Below are 16,935 nucleotides of genomic sequence, written 5' to 3'. Positions count from 1 at the left end.
GGAAGGGGACGGGGGCTGGAAGGTGGAAGGGGACGGGGGCTGGAAGGTGGAAGGGGACGGGGGCTGGAAGACTGGTGTCCTTCTCCCATTCCCGTTTTCTCACCTATCAGCTCCGGGGCGGCCGCGGCTCCGGGCAACTTCTCGACGATGAGCTCTTTCAACGCGGAGATCCGAACTCCACCACCGGGGCCCTGCTGCAGACCCTCAGGCAGAGGCAACAGCAACTTCGGGGCCCGCGGCTGCTCGGCCAGTTTAACTGCAATCACCTCCGGCCGCATCTTCCTAACGGAACCTAACCATTAGGCCCGGTTACCATGGAGACGGACCGGAAATGGCGGCGTGTTTGCTGCGTCACCACACCGGAAACCAGCCAAAACAGGGAGATAAAACAAAATAATAAATAAAAATAAATGGGTCTTGATGACTTCCGAGGCAGAGCTTGATATTCTGACGTTTAACAGCTTTTAATGTTATTTCTTGGTGATTTTATTTTGGAACTATAACATCCAGAATGCACCTGTATGAGAGTGCCAACCGCACCTGTAAGGAGTCTCTGCTATTCACACCATCTAGATACACCTTTTCTTTAAGGCAACAAGGTGTAGAGCTGGATGAACACAGCAGGCCAAGCAGCATCAGAGGAGCAGGAAGGCTGATGTTTCGGGCCTAGACCCTTCTTCAGAAAATCTTTTGTTGCCTTATGTTCCCTATCACCTCTCCCTTCGTTTTGTGCACGTTGAGACTTTTTCCGTTTAATCCCTCCTGATCTCCACTCCACCGCATTTGGATCTTCTCTTGTGCATCCTAAACTGGCTTTGAAATCCATTTTGATGAGATTTCTAAATTTTTTCCCCAAATCTGAACAAAGGTCATCAGCCTGAAATGTTAAACAAATAAAAACAGAATTTAAAACAAAACATTGTGGGTGTCACTAATTGGCCAGTATTTGGCACCTATCAGTCAACCATTTGCTGTGGGTCTGGAGTCACATGCAGGCCAGACCAGGTAAGGATGGTAGATTTCCTTCCTTAAAGAGCATTAGGGTTTGTCCTGATAATTGACAATGGCTAGACTTTTAACTCCAAATTTCTATTGCATTCAAATTCCACCATCTGGCATGGCAGGCTTTTGAAGCCAGTCCCCAGGACATTACTTGCGAGTCTAGATTAATAGTCTAGCAATAATACCACTATGCCATCACCTCCCCTGAAATTACTGGAGAAGTCTATCAGGACTGGTAGCATCATGGAGAAAAGCCTGAAACATTTAACTATGTTTATCTCTGTGGATGCTGCAAGACCTTTTTAGTATTTCAAGCGTTTCCTGTCTTTGTTTAGAGATTAATCTCCATTGGGGTGCAAATCTGCACAGAGGTGTTAAAACAGTTGTGTTTTCAATTTAATTTTGGGTCAGGTGATGGGGGAACCTCATTTAATGATATTATTCTCAGAAAAGGTGGGGAGGAGATTTGATCAATACGCTTAAAATCACAGTAATTTTACATACTTTCTAATCAACCTGTTTAGAGATGTTATTAAGTATCTCAGGAGCAGGTGGGACTTGAATGCAGGTACACTAGGACACTCCCATTCTACCTTCAGAGACCCTCAATAAGAGTTGTTGAAAACTGTTTCCATGGCATAAGAATTGAGAAGCAGATGATATCACTTTAAGGTGATTGGAAAAAGAACGAGCGATGAACATGATAGACAGTTTTCTTTTACATGCAGTGAGCAAAATTTACAAGAAGATTCTGAGGGTGAAAGGGTTCATAAATGTGGAAAGACTGTAGAAGCTAGGTCTGTTCGCCTTAGTCTACAGAAGATTACAGGGAGATCTAATAGACGTGTTCAAAGTCATTGGTCTGGCCAGAGTAAATATAAAAAGAAACTATTCCTATTGGTCATGATGTGGAGGTGCCGGTTTTGGACTGGGGTGGACAAAGTCAGAAATAACCTGGTGTTATGTGATTCCTATTGGTGGAAGGTGTATGTACCAGAGGACCCTGATTTGAGATTACTGACAAAAGGAGTGAAGGTGAAAATGAGTAGGAAGTATTTAAGATGTGGAACGTGCTACCTAAGAGGTGGAGGCAGTTCATTGTGAGAAAATATTGGATTATTGTCTTAAAAGGAAGTTTAAGCAAGGCTACCAGAGGAAACATTGGAACTAGATCTGAGATGAAGGGTTTTGTTTGTACTGTATCTGTTCCATACTCTGTGATCATACTTTGCATTAAACATTGAACTATATTAAACAATGAACATATTAAATATTGGATATATTGAACATTTTTCATATTGAGCATATTAAACATTTTTTATTCATTCAGGGATGAGGGTGTTGCTGGCTAGGTGAGAAGTTTTTGCCCATCCCTAATCGTCCAGAAGACTGTTAAGGGACAACGACATTGTTATGGGTCTGGAGTCACATGTAGACCAGACCAGGTAAGGATGGCAGTTTCTTTTCCTAAAGAGGATTAGTGAACCAGATGGGTTTTTCTTGACAATTGACAATGGTTTCAGGGTCACCCACATATTTAACATTGAATATACTAAACATTGAACACCTTGAATATATTTAATACTGATCATATTTCACATCGAACATAGTAAACATATTAAACACATTGAACATATAAAACATATTTGGCATTTTGAACAGGGAACATATTAAACATTAAACACATTGAACATATTTAACACAGCATATTAAACATTCAACGTATCAAACATATTGAATACTCTGCAGACAGACAGTAGGCTGGAAGAACACACGAAGCCAGGCAGCATCTGGAGGAAAGGAGCAGTCAACGTTTTGGGTATTAACCTTCTTCAGGACCAAAATACCTGAAAACTTACTTTCCCTTTCCTACAGAGGCTGCCTGGTTTGGTGTGTTCTTCCAGCCTCCTATGTGTCTACCTCGGATTCCAGCATCTGCAGTTTTTTTTGTCTCTAACAATAATAATTATTTTCTTTTAGCGATAGTGATCAATATCAGGGAGTGGGGGGGGAGGGGGAACCCAAGAAGATTGAGCGGTCACGTGATCAAACTTCCAGCGCTACATTAAATTTAAAAAGGGCAATATTTAAATAATTACAATTATGCTCCTATTTTCAAAATTGAATCTGGAAAAGAACCAAAATAGGTTTGATTTTACAAATAAAGTAAAAGTGCACTTCCGGTGTGAGGACTGACATTGTTTCCTCAAGGTGGGACTGGGGAAGCCGGCGATTCTGGTCGGTGCGGGTGTGCGTGAGTTCCGGTTCCGGCGGGCGGTTGAGAGGTCAGGGGGGTCAGCAGTTCCGGTTCCGGCTATGGCCTATGAGGAGGGTGACAGCCGGAGCTGCGCTGTCCGCGGCTGCACCAACACCCAGAGCGTCCTGAGCCAGTGGAGGGAGGCGACCTGCGAGCAGCACCGGCCGCAGCTTCACCGCGAGTGCCCGTGCCTCGAGCCTTTCTGCTTCTATAGCTTCCCGAGCGGCACCGACGAGCGAGGCCGGTGGGTTCAGGCCCTGCGGGGCCGTGGCCTGAGGTTGGTGTCCGGCCCTGACCCCGGGCCCGAGGCCGCCGTCTGCTCCCTGCATCTAGAGGAAGGGACGCTGCTACTGGGCCTGGGCCTCCGCAAGAAGCCGCGGGCAGAAGTACTGCCGCCCGAGTCTCCGACCTGGGACGAGGCGGCCGAAGACCGGCGGGTCCGGGAGACCCGGGCGTCTAGGGCCCGCAAGAAGCAGCAACAGAGGCACGACGGCCCGAAGCCCTGGCTACCGCCACCGCCTCCTACTGCCAGCGGCTCCTGGGAGCAGGCGGCTGTCCAAGCCATCATGCGGCTCCGCTGCAGCTCCAGCCAGAGGGTGGCCCGGACCCTCATCGCCTGCCTCAAGGGAGAGAACGACCACCTCCGGCAGAGGAGCCGCCAGCTCGAGGCCGCCCTGGAGGCCACGTCCAGGCAACTGGAGCGGCTGCAGCGGGAATGCCGCTGTCGGGAGAGGCCGGGGGCTGAGCCGGGGCCGCCGCTGGAGAGCGCCGAGCCGCTGGAGGCTGTGCCGGGCAACGAGGTGACAGTCGGCTGAGAAGGTTCGAGAACAACTCTCCCCTTCTCCCTAACCCCCCTCACCCTGAGAGAGAAACAGAGACAGTGGGGGCCTCCACACATCTTCTCCTCCCCCCCACAAAAGCCCCGGAGGTGAAGCACCCCATAGCCGCCTTCCTTCTCCCTCTCTTTTCCCTTGCCCATCCTTTACTTCCCCTAACTCGTTCTCTCTCTCCTCCCCTCCCCCATTCTGATCCAGTCCAGTGCATGAACCGTCGCCATCTCCCGCGGCTCCAGGAAACGGGTAGGCACCCTGCGGAGAAAACACAAAAAAACCCACCCAAGGCGTATGGGTGGGAAAGGACTTCTAATTCCCCACTGACTGAGATTGCAAACCTTGGATTGAAGCTGCTTTTCTTATTGTCCCCTTCCCTACCCTCCCCAATCCTGGGAGATACCTCTTCCTCGTTACTGAGGCTGACTGTATTCTCTTCCTAATTATTCCAAAAATCCAGAATTGGAACAGTTCGCTGTTGTAAATCACCAGTTACCTATAGCTTGTGAAGACTGGCTGAGTAGATCATCTGCTTGTAATCAATATTAGACTAGTCTTCCAACCACAGAAGACAAATTTTTGCCTTATTCACGATTTTTCTTGGTGTTGCTCTGGATGATGTTGACTGCATTTCTTTCCCAGGCAGCACGGTGTCAACCCAAGGTGTGAATGAGGGATTTGAATCTTGGCTAATTGATGGTGGCAGAATTTCAGCAATGGATTTTTGGTCATCTGCAAGCAGGTGCAGAATGTGAAGTCTTTCTTTACACTTGAATAGTTCCTGCGGACATGAATGGAACATGCAAAGCCCAGCAGGACAGTTGGATCCTGCTCCTCCACGCTGTCATTAACAGTTTCCTCCAGCTGTTGGCTTCCACGCTACTGCTGGCCTTTCACCTCTGTACAAGTGCATGACTTTAACCAGGAAATCTGAACAGGGTTGTCTCCAGTTGAAAGCTGTAAGATGATTGTGGAGAACAGCAGAATCATAAGGGATGACAATTCCCTCATGCAGCTGAATCCTACAGTGTTGCACGAGTGGACTGGTAATGTACACTGCTTCTTTTAGCTCTGTACCTGTCAGTTTTTGTTGGACTAGAGGTGGTCTTCAGTGTTGGCACTGGGTTGATTTAACATTGCTACCAAAGTGCTTGCGTTGTGCAATATGCATAATTTTCCCTTGATTAATTCCCTTGGCAAGTATTTCTAAGTTTACAGCTCAATGTTCCTTTGGGAATTCCAGTCACAACTAGCAAAAAAAAATCTAGTAGCTCCGAAATAACTGACACTGCCTGGTCGTTTTTTTTTTTAAAAAAAACGCAAAATGATTCGCCCATATGCTCAAGGGAAAGGGAACCTGCTGTTCTACAGGGTCTGGCCTTTGATATTTGCGCTATTTGAAATGGCCTAACAATCATCGAGGCAACCCACTGATCTGTGCAAATAGGGATGGGCAGTAAGTGTGGCCTTGCCAGTGTCACCCTCATCCCAAACCAAAGCATGGAAGAGCAGACTGTGTAGTTCTTTTGTATTATTCATGGTTAAAATTCCACCATCTCAGTGACAACACTGAAACACTTAGTATGTTTATGGCATCGTGCATTGAGAATTTAATCACAATATAATCAATGTAATACACGTTTTAAGTCTTAGCCTGGCAGCAGTTCAAGATTTAAAGATTCGAGTTGTACTGTTTCAGATCTTTACAAACTTCAATACTACTAAAATTAGTAGAAGCAGCACGCTGTCTCGTGTACTGTGGGACCTAGCTGCAAAGGTGTCCTTGTTTACTGTTGGTTAACGGCGAGTGTTATTATATTAGGATATGCATTCAGATTATTCCAATTTGTGTGTATATATTGAATTATACTTCAATCTTACTGAATTGTAAAGCAAGCCACAGCAGACTTAAAATGTTTTGGGTGAAAACTTTGACCCCATTAACATTTACAAAATGTTTGTTCAGTTAACTTCTTTGTCTAAAGACTGTACAGTTTAAAATTTGGTTCGGATTTATGTAAAATTCTGTTCAGATAAATATTTTTTTAAAAGCATCTGTATTAATGTGACACTTCATTAAAAACTTGTGCTGCAATATGTCTTCACTTCATCTCTCCTGCACAGTGCATCTGACATCACGTGCTTTGCATGCGTCTTCCCTCAGGTTAATGGGTTAGGTTCTGAATTTCTCCAGCAAGAACTTTACAAAGCAAGAAAAAGTTTGGACACTTTTAGTTCCAGGAGACTGTTGTTCCAGTTATTGCCCAGAGTGAAGCATGTTGCACAAGAGCAACATTTGGGATGTAATCAATCACAAAAGATTTGGGAGCACGTGCCTCCACCTTTTTGGTTATTTTTCTTCATCACTGCTGCTATCAGATCCTGCAGTTAAGCTACCCCTGATCAACTTTTTTAAAAACTTGATGTGGTTGGAAAGATTAGTGCCAAAGCAGGGGCACTGATTTTTGAAAGGCTGATTTACTCAATCACAAACTTTATTGTTGTTTCCCCTTACTCGGAGTGTTCAGGATATCTCATTACATCTAGAATCTTACAGCATTAACTTGGAGAATTTGCCTTTCTTGCAGATAGGAAAGATATTTGTCCCTTAACTTTCCTCTAGTATTCTTTGGTCTATGAGTATAGCTGCTTAGCCCAGACAGTGTGTAAACCACATTCTCGTGTGCCTCTTCCAATATGGGTCATTATAACTCGTCAGTGGGTAATATGTACAAGTGAGAATCAAATCAAGATTATTCAGTCAATGAATAGGTGCCTCTAGATCAAAGTTTCATCTCTAAAGCATAGCTACAGGCAACCAAGGGATAATCATAAGCATTAATTTTTGAATGCAGTCAATTCAAGTGACTAACCATCAGCATGTGAAAGATTTTTCAAATAAATGTTAAAAATGTCATGCTGTATGATTTACTGGACAATGATTTGTGTTCAAGTGATGCTTGATATTTTTTCCCCCAGACATCAGTACTAAAGACCTCTGCTTCTTGATTACGGACACATTGGCATTAAGATCAGTTGCAAAATTTGCAGGTACCACAGGGTGATGGAACATAAGGCAGATGAAATTCAATGCCCAGTGAGAAAAGCTAAACCACACAATCAAGAGGATTTTTTGATATGTTCTTGGGATATGGCAAGGCCAGCACTTGAAGTCCGTTCCAGTCTCTTTAGAGCTGAATGGCCAGTTAAGAGTCAACCATATTGCCATGGGTCTGGAGGTGCATGTAGCTAGATCAGGCAAGGATGGCAGAATTCACCCCATCTTTGACAAGTGAAAAATTGACAATTTCATGAATAGGACTATAATTTATTAAATTCAAATCCCAGCACCTGTGGCAGGCTTTGAACCAGTGAGTACACTCCATGCCATATGTCCCACAGAAAGAGAGACTTGGTGAGCTGGTCAAATTTTAAAGTCAGGCAGGTTGATAAATAGCTGGGATTTATTAAAAGGTAGGTAGTAGGACAGTCATGCTTAAAACCCTGTTCCCATGAAGGTAGAGAACACATTCACTAAAATAGTTTGAGGGTGAGAGTTACCTGAATAGGTCAGACAAGTTAACTTGTTTTCTTTGCCAGGAAGGCAAGGAAAACGTCTGAGGCATCTAAAATCATGAAGTGATTACATGTTAGTAAAAGGTGAAGCTGCTTCTGATGGTTGTATTTCTAATAACCAGAGGACACAAACCTGAGGAGATTGATTTTTGTTTTTCAGGGAAATTTTTTTTAAAACTGGCTAGGCTTTAGAATGCACTACTGTGTCGGGAACCGAAAACACGAGAAAATGTACAAGGATGTGGGGAAAGTGCAAGTGCAGATTTGATGGGCTGAGAAGCTGCCTCTGTGTTAGACCATAAGTAAGAGGAACAGGAGTAGGCTATTCAGCCTCTCAAGCCTGCTCTGCCCATCCAAAAGGAACATAGCAGATTGGACGTGAGGAACATCATTTACCCAACTGATCAAAAATCTGAGCCTTAAAAAAACAAAAGTACAATGGCCCCAGGCACCTGGGACAAGGAGTTCCAAAGAGAACCCTCAGAAGAAATTCTATGCAATACAAGAACTTGTTCTGTAAACGCATATCTTGCTTTCAGTCCCCATTTGAATAATGTTTCATCTCAGGATTATCAGAAACAGTAAGATGCATTTACCTATCCATTGAAGACAATTTTCAATGTTGAACTGTTGTCTTTTTTTAATAAAACATAACCATTTACATGATTGTAACAGTTGAACGATTACAGAAATCACACCAGATTAGAATTTCAGCTCCCATTTTTAAAATACTGCAATTCACACCACACCTCAGTTTTCAGCCAACAACTCAAAGCAGCAGAACACAAGTTCTGAAATGGCAGGGTGCTGCAGAATAAGTACACTGGTTATTGTAATACAGTAGATCCAGGCTAGATTATATGAATACTGATGGCTTGCATTTTCACAAAGAAACAGAGTCTGTCATCAGCAGTACAGAATACAGAAAGCTATGTGCAGTGTTTGGGTCAGTTGCACGCAAAAATCTTATTGTTTTTCTAAGGCGGCTATGAAAAGGCACCATCTCCAACAACACCACCCCCCCCTCCCCTCCCCCCCCCCCCCATTGGCTTTTTTAAGTTAAAATGAATGGCTTGACAAAATAAGGCAATCTTCCATCTCATTTGGGCTGTGCTATTAATAGAAACACAGGATGTAAAAAGGTGAAAGTCATAAAAATATGTTGCAAAATACTTGCAGCTTTCAACTTTGACAACTTAATAAATTAACCTGCCTTCTGTTTTGTCTTCTTTTTAAGATATATAAAGTATGCATTTCTAGCATTTTGTATTCCAACACCCCCCTCATACTTGGTGTGAAAATTTTTTCAAGACTTGGAACAGCTTGTATTTTCAATTCATTCACGGAGTGCAGTCTCACTGGCTATTCCTAACTGCCCTCAAAGTGGTGGTGAACCCCCTTCCTCAGCCACTGCAGTTTTTGTGGTACAGATATACAGGGCTGTTAGGACATTCCAGGAGTTAACCCAGTGACTGTGAAGGATCAGTGGTATAGTTCTAAGTCAGGCTTGGGAGGTGATGATCCCTGTATCATCTTATCTTCAATTCCATTAGAAATTCCTGTAGTTAGGAAATTAAAATTTTCACATTGGCAGAATATGTTCCAAGTGGCATTGTTTAATTTTAATGCCAGGGAAGCACATTTGTCTAGACCATTCAGCTAAAAGGAACCAAACATTTATAAAAATATATATAGAAGGGTAAGAACAATCTTTGTAAACACTGGTAATTTGGCTAGTTTTGACAAAAGCACATTAATACACTCAGATTCTGTACACCAAAAATAAACCTACTGAGTTTCATTATGTGCTGTTTCTTTTCTAATACTGTTGTCCACATACTAACTCTATAATCAGGCACTTCACTTACAAGTACACTAAATTTGGGTTGCCACCTTTTTCTCATGACCATAGTTTGGATAAGAGTTGGAATGAGATCAGGGAGTGGGATCATCATGACTTAAGTCTTTGCAAGTTATGACATTTATTTGAAAGTTCGAAGATTAGCGAACACTCCTGCATCATAAACAAGAAATAAATATGGGGCCGAAAACTTGTAGTGTCTAGTTTTGCATCTCTGGACAATACAAAGTTCAAGAAGCTTTCCAAAAATTTGGAACAATCCCACCAATTTAAACAGTAGCATTTACAAAAGGGGGAATTTAAGCACCAAATGCTCTATGAAATAAATTCCTCAACAATTTGAACGCAAGTAGTTCAAGCTAAGTATGCACACTTTAAACATAAACAACTTTTATTTAGGGTGCATTTTTATCATAGTAAAACATCCTTAAGTGCTTCATGGCAACATGATCAAACAAAGCTTGACAGAGGTAAATAGGGAGTTATTTGGGCATATGATAAAAGAGGTAGCTTTCAAGGAGTATCTTAAAGAAGGAGAGCAAGGATGGAGGCAGAGAGATTTGGAAGGAAATTCCAAAGTTTAGAATGGAAGCAGTTGAAGCCACAGTGGCTAATGGTAGAATAAAACTAGGAATACTCAAGAGGCCAGATTTGGAGCAGTGCAACTATCTTGGGAGTCTTGTAGGCTGGAGATTACAGAGGTAAGAACGGGCAAGGCCATGGAGGGATTTGAAAACCAGGATGAGAATTTTAAAATTGAGGCATTTCCCAAGTGGAATCAAATGCAGGTCAGGAGACAGTGGGGCAATTGGAGAATGCGGCTCAGCGTAAGCTAGGATGCATAATCTCATTTTTCTCAAGGAAAAATTCGTCAGCCTGCACACAAGTGAACTGCAGTAGTACAGGAAACAAAGGTATGATGATTATATTGTCAGGTGATGAGCTGTGGAAGGTGTGAAATCAGTTGATAACACAGACGTGGAAAAGGCATTCTTCGTGAAGGAATGGACATGTTTTCAGAAGCTCATCTCAGGTCAAATACGGCTCCAAAGTTGCAAGCAGTCTTGTTCAACATCAGTAGCCACGAGATGGAGGTTGGTAAATAGAGTTCTTCTCATATTCAGTTGGTGGAAATTTCAACTCCTGTAATACTGTGGGTCAACAAACACACAAACAAACAGTCTGACAATTTCAAGATGGTAGAGGAGGTCATGAGGTAGGGAGGTGAGGTTTAGCTGTATAGCGTCAGCATACAGGCAGAAATTGATGCCGCTGCTGAAAGACATCATAGAGGTGAGAAATAAGACGTGATCAACAACAGGTCTTTAGGGGATGGGAAAGGTAATAGTGTGAGAACTTGACATCATTGTAAGTGATTCTCTGGCTATCGTTGGATATACATAGATAGACCCAGGTGAATGCAGTTCCATCCAGTTGGAGGATGATGGAGAGGCACTGGAAGAGGACAATATGGGCAACCATGTCAAAGGCCGCAGAGACAGTTCATGAAGGATGAAGACTGATACATTTAGCTTTGGTACATTGGAACGGCGTTTCATCGGGACCTCAACAAGAGCCTTTTTGGCACAGAAAGGACACAATAAGAGTTTCAGATTTACAGTTCTGGTAAAGTTAAACACAGTTTGGGTGGTGACAATGGCATATTAAAGCACTTTGGAGGGGAAAGAGAGGTTAGAAATTAGGCTGTAATTTACAAAACAGGGATCAAGAGCATTTTTTTTTAACATGGAGAAAGAAAGACAATGACAACAGAGGAAAATGGTACCTAAGGAGAGAACACAATTAAAATCCACTAAAATTGGAGCTAAGAGAGGAAGTTAGATGATCAACAGTTTAGTGGGAATAGATTTGGGAAGGAGGTGGGTCTTGAGGACAAGATGAGCTGGAAGAGGCAGAGGGTAGATGAGAGAGAAACTGGAGAAGTAGATGAGTTTGGGCTGGGGTGGAGAGAACTTTAGCTGGCGTTGGGTCTAATGAACAAACGGAAGAGAGGGAAGCACTAGTGGCAGTTGATTGAACAGTCTCAATTTTAATGATTATCTAGTGATATCTCTGAGTTCCTCACACAGGGTGAGGATGGAGAATATTGGAAGATGTAAGAAATGGTTTCCAGAAGAAAAATCCATTCTGTTCCATAACAATCTGGTAATGAATGGCTAAACCAGTTGTCCACCATATCTAAACAAAAGGAAGGGTCTGAGGAAGGGTCACTGGATCCAAAACATTAAACCTGCTGAGCGTTTCCAGCAATTTCTGCTTCTGATTTACAGCATCCGCAGTTCTTCTCGTTTTTGTCCATCATATCCATTCAAATCTGCATCCCTTCAACATAATGAATTGAAAATGAGGGATCCACCAGAACGAGAGGCTAATGGTTTTCACAAGGACAGGGACAACAAAAGCATTAGCAGATTGGTAGCTGCATATAATGGACAGAAGACCAGGCAGTTAGGATTTTGAGTGTGCAGTCTTAAGTGTTTCTTTCCCTCAGCAGGGACAACAAAAAAAAAAGAGGCATGAGGGAAGAAAGTGATCAGATCTGTGAATGACACCATGATAGCAGAAAGACAATGCAAGATGTCACTGTTTTGTGTACATGTCTTTGGGGTTGGGGGCAGAAGTGGGGCGGGGGGGGGGGGGGGGGGGGGGGAGCGGTGCGCAGAGAATAGTTCTGGCTGTGAATACAAACTGGGATGTTTGTATCGAGAGATTAAAAGAAAGGTAGGACAGCTTAAATCTTCAGAGAGAGAAAGCACATAATGAATTAAGATGGAGGTTGAAATCACCAAGGAGTAGTATTAGGTTTTGTGTATCCAGTCCATCTATAAAATACCGATAATCCTCCCAGCATTTCCACTGCCCTAACTAGCCACAAGGAAGGGATGGAATTCAAATGTAAACAAATGAGTCTGACAAATATTCCCATTCTTACAGGTGGTTAAAATGAAGATAATGGCTGAGTGTTGATGATCATTATTTCACACTGTAAATGCTCCAATGGGGAGAAAGGACAATCACTCTAGAATTCTTTATAACTTATGTTTGGGAAAGAGCTTCGAGGTTATTGAAATTCAAGAGCTATATTTTTGCAGACTTCAGACAGAAAATGTGACAGTTGGACTAAGGGGCAACACTTACATCTGGAGTGGCTACAAAATGCAATTTGGCCTCTGGTACCCACAATTTTATTAAAGGTTCACCATTTGAAGGTCAAAATTTCACTCCGTAACAGAAAGCCACAAAGTTTTGCTGCACGAATCTGATCCATTCATAGTTTAAATAGGATCTTGAGACTACATATAAGCATGCCAACAATTGCATGACGTTTTTCTGCTGACCACTTTAATAGAGAATTTGGCATGTTTGATTTTGTAATTACTTTCTTTTAAAAGAAGGAATCAAAAAGAATTTCATGTAATATCAGTGAAATATTCAGACGATAATACTTGAGTTGTTTTGAAGCACAAGAGGCTGGAGACACAAGAGTATGACTGTTCCATTTGCTAGCAGTCAGTTGAAACAAAAGTATCGCTTCCCAGCTTCTACTTATTCCAAGTAACTGGGTAAAGTACAATTTTAGCTGATGTTTTATTTGCTTTTGTTAAATCAAGAAAACAAAAATCTTATCTATTTGGGGCTGGTTAGAGTTATGGTACTCAAGCTTGAGATAACATATAGCCATAGACAACTAATTATAACTCATAGCATATTACAGCATGCCAGAAAAAAATGATCAATGTCTTCTGCCTCTATTGATAAATATTCTGATCAGTTAAGCTGCTGTGAAGTAATACTGATATATTGATGTATCTGTACCCTTTTAATGTGTATATATACACACACTCAAACAGGGAAATCTTTCCACATACACACAATCACTTCAAAATATAGAATGGATTAGAATTACAGTCGCACAAGGCTGCTCCATGAAAGAAAACTTGAGAGCACAAATCAGGACAGTATGGCTCTTGAACCAAAGATGCAGGCAGCTCATTGTACTCTTCACAGAGCACTGGTAATGCTGCAACCAGGCAACATCCAGGTTGACCTCTTGTTCCATTTCAGAAAGTACAATAATTTTGGGATTATTCATGCCCTCTGGCTACACTTTTCATGGTATTGCTCTAAATTTCCACATGGTACACTAACACATTCAGGAAGGGACCACTAGCTGACAAATTTCTAAAGAGGTATCAGTGAAACTACTGACACCAATTGGTGTCTGCTGTTCAGTCAAATGATGCCAAGCTCACCAATCTGCCTTCAAATCCAAACAATCCATGCATTAAGTAATCCAAACAAAGAATTGTTAAATTATTATGCTAAAATGATTTTTCATTATTTTTAAAGATAAATCATATTTTTTACTGCAAAATAAAACTGGCAGAGACAGGAAATATAGATTCTGCAACTCGTGCTATTATAAAAGGCCATGCTCAAGATTTATTATGTCTATCTCAAGTGCAATGAAATTACAAAAGAAGTTATCACCAGAAAGATTTTCAGAGATATGACTACCATACAGGGTAAAGACTTCTACGATTTCTAATTCTGCATCCCTAAACACCAACATACTTAATACCACCATGCTCGAGCTTCACTTCAACTCCCATCTTTTCACTATGATTTGTCCATCTGTATTCTTAGTGGTTTAGTTGGGATGTCATAGCACAACAACATGGGGTTCCAAGTACTCCATGATCGCCATCGACCCAACTCTACAATGGAGCAGCGAAAAGGCCGAGACCAGCAAAACAAGTTAACTGACTGCAAATATTTTTTCCCCACTCCTAGCAGCCCTGCCAAAGATCTGATAAACCAAAGTTACATTTGTCTGACAATAACGTTTTTGTGCAACTGACCCAATAATGCATTTTTCGCAAAGTGGCTGTAGTTTTGTTTTTTCAAGGCATGATAGAAGTAAACATACAAATTGTCATAGCTTCAACAACAAACGTCAGAGCATCCATTTTAAGAGCAAGTTAGAGCTTGCATATGTGCCTAAGAAAAAAAGGAAAAAAAAACATTTGTTGCTTAATGTAGGCATCACATTCCAAAATGTAGAAATCTATTACGTACACTTTAAATACTGCCATTTACAAAGTCAGAACATTTACAAAAAATTGCACATTAATCCAAATTTGGTGGGAGAGAAAAGGGAAGAGGAAGGCGAGGAAGGGAAAGCAAGCAGCAGTCACAGATTACTGGAGCTGGAGGAGCTTCACAATGTGACTGAGGGATTCCACTGAAGCAAAGGCCAAGTACTGACAACAAAGCCAGACCTCAAGGCTAACACTGCACTCTATATCTATGGCCTTCTCTGCAAATTTGATCATAAGTAGCGTTCGTTTTAGGTCCAGCCAGCTTTGCAAAACATTATTTCTCTCTACAGTGCTGTTGAGAGAGTTGAGTGTTTGGAGCAAGTCATCGCGTGGTCCCCATAGCAGGCACTGCAAGTAGACTTTGGCATCTGAAATGAGGATGCGCTCTGAGGGATTAGGGTGCAAGAGGAGACTTGCCAGCTGCTGCAGCCCCTGGGAGTAGACGGAGCGCTTAGGGATGGCAGGTAGGTCTGTTCGAGTGTATTCCTTCTCTTTCAGTTCTGGATTTTCTTCAAATGGATTGGGTAGGTGCAACATCTCATAAATGAGTATGCCTGTTTGAAACTCATCACACTTTTTGTACTGAGTGATTGTGATGATCTCAGGAGCTAGCCTAGACTGATCCTTCAAGGCCTCAAGATCTACCACCTGACTTTTCTGCTTGGCCTGGGAAAAATTACTGACGATCAGTCGGGCCAACGGTGCGTTTGGGTTGGTGTTTTCGGATTCACAATTTCCTGAGGTTCCTTGTCGACATCGCACCAAAAGCAAATTCTCCAGCCTCAAGTCACAGTGTGTAACATGGTGTGGCTTTAAATGATTGAGGCCGGCACAGAGTTGCAACAGTAGTAAGCACACTTGTCGCTCATAAATTTCGGGGTTTCTCGTGTGCCGTGGTGCTGATTCACGCACAAAGTCAGCAACGGTCTGGTATGGGACCTCTCGAGTGATCACCACCACTCGGCTTCTGTGTTTGCTGGATGTTCCCTTGCAGGTGGAGTTGTTGCTTTTTATGGCGCTTGAAACATCTGAACTATCTTCATTTTCCTCCTCTTCTAATACTGGAGTGTTGGGATCCTCCCATGGAAGCATGCGGACTGGGACCTCAGCTAGGAAGTGCCCGCAGTCCTGTTGGATGTTGAAGTGCACGGCAAGGCTCTGTCTTACAGCCAGGCTGTGGTAGTAGAGCTGTTGGGATGCTTTAGCTTGACTTTTACAAATCTGGAAAAAGGGTAGAAGATAGAAGTTTTAAAAACAGGCCAGTGTAGAGGGCAACTTGCTTAGTGAGCACAAAAGTCTAATACCATTTCTAATGACACAAACTCCTAGAGCTGCACATTGCGACCACCAGATGGAGCTTCAAAATCTGTGGGTAGCCACAGCTATGCAAGAAAAACTTACATTTACAGCACTTATACAGAACTCACAGCACAAACAGGTCCTTCGACCAAAGGTTCGGCTTGGGTTTATGTCCATATGACACTCTTTACACCCCTCTTCATCTAACCTCAATATATTTTACAATTTCATTTGACCTCATGCCTTTTCTGAAATGCCCCTTTTACCATATTTTAAATACTCCTTGTGACACCTAATTCCACATTCTAACCAATCTCTGGTAAAGACTTTTTTCCTGAATCGCTTGTTGGATTTATTTGTGAGCACATTACATCAAGATGCCCTAGTTCTAGATTTCCCCATAAGCAACACGTTTTCCCTAAGTTTATCCTAGAATTTCAAACACTTGTATTAGGCTTTCAACTGTGACCAACTACCTGACAAGACATCTGCAGAGAGCAAGCGAGTACAAAAGTCTCTCTCACACACCCTTCCAGCAAGAGACAGTGGGTATCACTCAGACACAGGATCCCTGCTCAATTTACCCTTCCTAAAATATTTAGTGACTTTAATGTAGGAAAAGTCTCCATTTGCTTCAGAGACATTACATTCTCTTTTCAAATAGATGACAGGGCAAAGAAAACATGAAAAGTTGAAAACAAATATGACCAAAATGTGAGTTGAGGAGGAACTTAAGAGGAGAGAAATAAAATGGTTTTAAGGAGGTATTTCAAGACGCAGATGGCTGAAGACTTGGATGTTAATACTGGAGCAAATATAAAAAGGGGGTATAAACTATTGGCCAGACTGAGAACATTTTAAGAGGGTAAGTGGATGTTGGGCAGGATGACAATTAGAGATAGGGAGGCATAAAGACACGAAGAGATCCAAACACAAAGAATAAAATATTACATTTAATGCTTAGTGGATCAGATATAGGTCTGTAGA

At 42.3% G+C, this 16,935-nt stretch overlaps 3 protein-coding genes across 7 annotated transcripts in view; 1 reads left to right on the top strand and 2 right to left on the bottom strand.

Annotated features, from left to right (window-relative positions):
* LOC109932762 (ubiquitin-like protein 7) overlaps positions 1-3,277 on the bottom strand; it is a 16,322-nt gene extending 13,045 nt beyond the window's left edge. For 2 of the 3 annotated variants that reach the window (XR_007265633.1, XM_048616992.1), the window contains exons 1-2: positions 3,200-3,277; positions 104-877 (exon numbers count right to left, since the gene is read on the bottom strand). Coding sequence is in view for 2 of the 3 variants with exons in the window: in XM_048616992.1 (XP_048472949.1) it covers positions 104-278 (175 nt within the window). In the remaining variant the exon portion in view is untranslated. Of the gene's footprint in view, positions 1-103; positions 878-2,861 lie in introns of all 3 variants that reach the window. The other variant, XM_048616993.1, reaches the window with a different exon arrangement.
* On the top strand, positions 3,181-7,006 carry si:ch211-113p18.3. The gene is made up of 2 exons (XM_048616994.1): positions 3,181-4,078; positions 4,732-7,006. The coding sequence occupies exon 1, from the start codon at positions 3,319-3,321 to the stop codon at positions 4,072-4,074; it is 756 nt and encodes a 251-aa protein (XP_048472951.1). The 5' UTR covers positions 3,181-3,318; the 3' UTR covers positions 4,075-4,078; positions 4,732-7,006.
* Positions 7,007-12,193: 5,187 nt separating this feature from the next.
* The window catches only part of peak1 (pseudopodium-enriched atypical kinase 1), a 176,262-nt gene continuing 171,520 nt past the window's right edge, over positions 12,194-16,935 (bottom strand). For all 3 annotated transcript variants that reach the window (XM_048617181.1, XM_048617183.1, XM_048617182.1), the window contains one exon: positions 12,194-15,870. In XM_048617181.1, coding sequence (XP_048473138.1) covers positions 14,749-15,870 — 1,122 coding nt within the window. In that variant the 3' untranslated portion in view covers positions 12,194-14,748. The remainder of the gene's footprint in view (positions 15,871-16,935) is intronic.

This window comes from Rhincodon typus, chromosome 36, assembly GCF_021869965.1.
Source record: "Rhincodon typus isolate 14 chromosome 36, sRhiTyp1.1, whole genome shotgun sequence".
Lineage (NCBI taxonomy): Eukaryota > Metazoa > Chordata > Chondrichthyes > Orectolobiformes > Rhincodontidae > Rhincodon > Rhincodon typus.
Note: the sequence above shows the minus strand (reverse complement) of the source record. Positions and strands in the feature narration are given on the sequence as shown.

Bases quoted from the DNA above. Each gene is read 5' to 3' on its own strand.
- si:ch211-113p18.3 (XM_048616994.1), top strand. From the start codon at position 3,319: ATGGCCTATGAGGAGGGTGACAGCCGGAGCTGCGCTGTCCGCGGCTGC.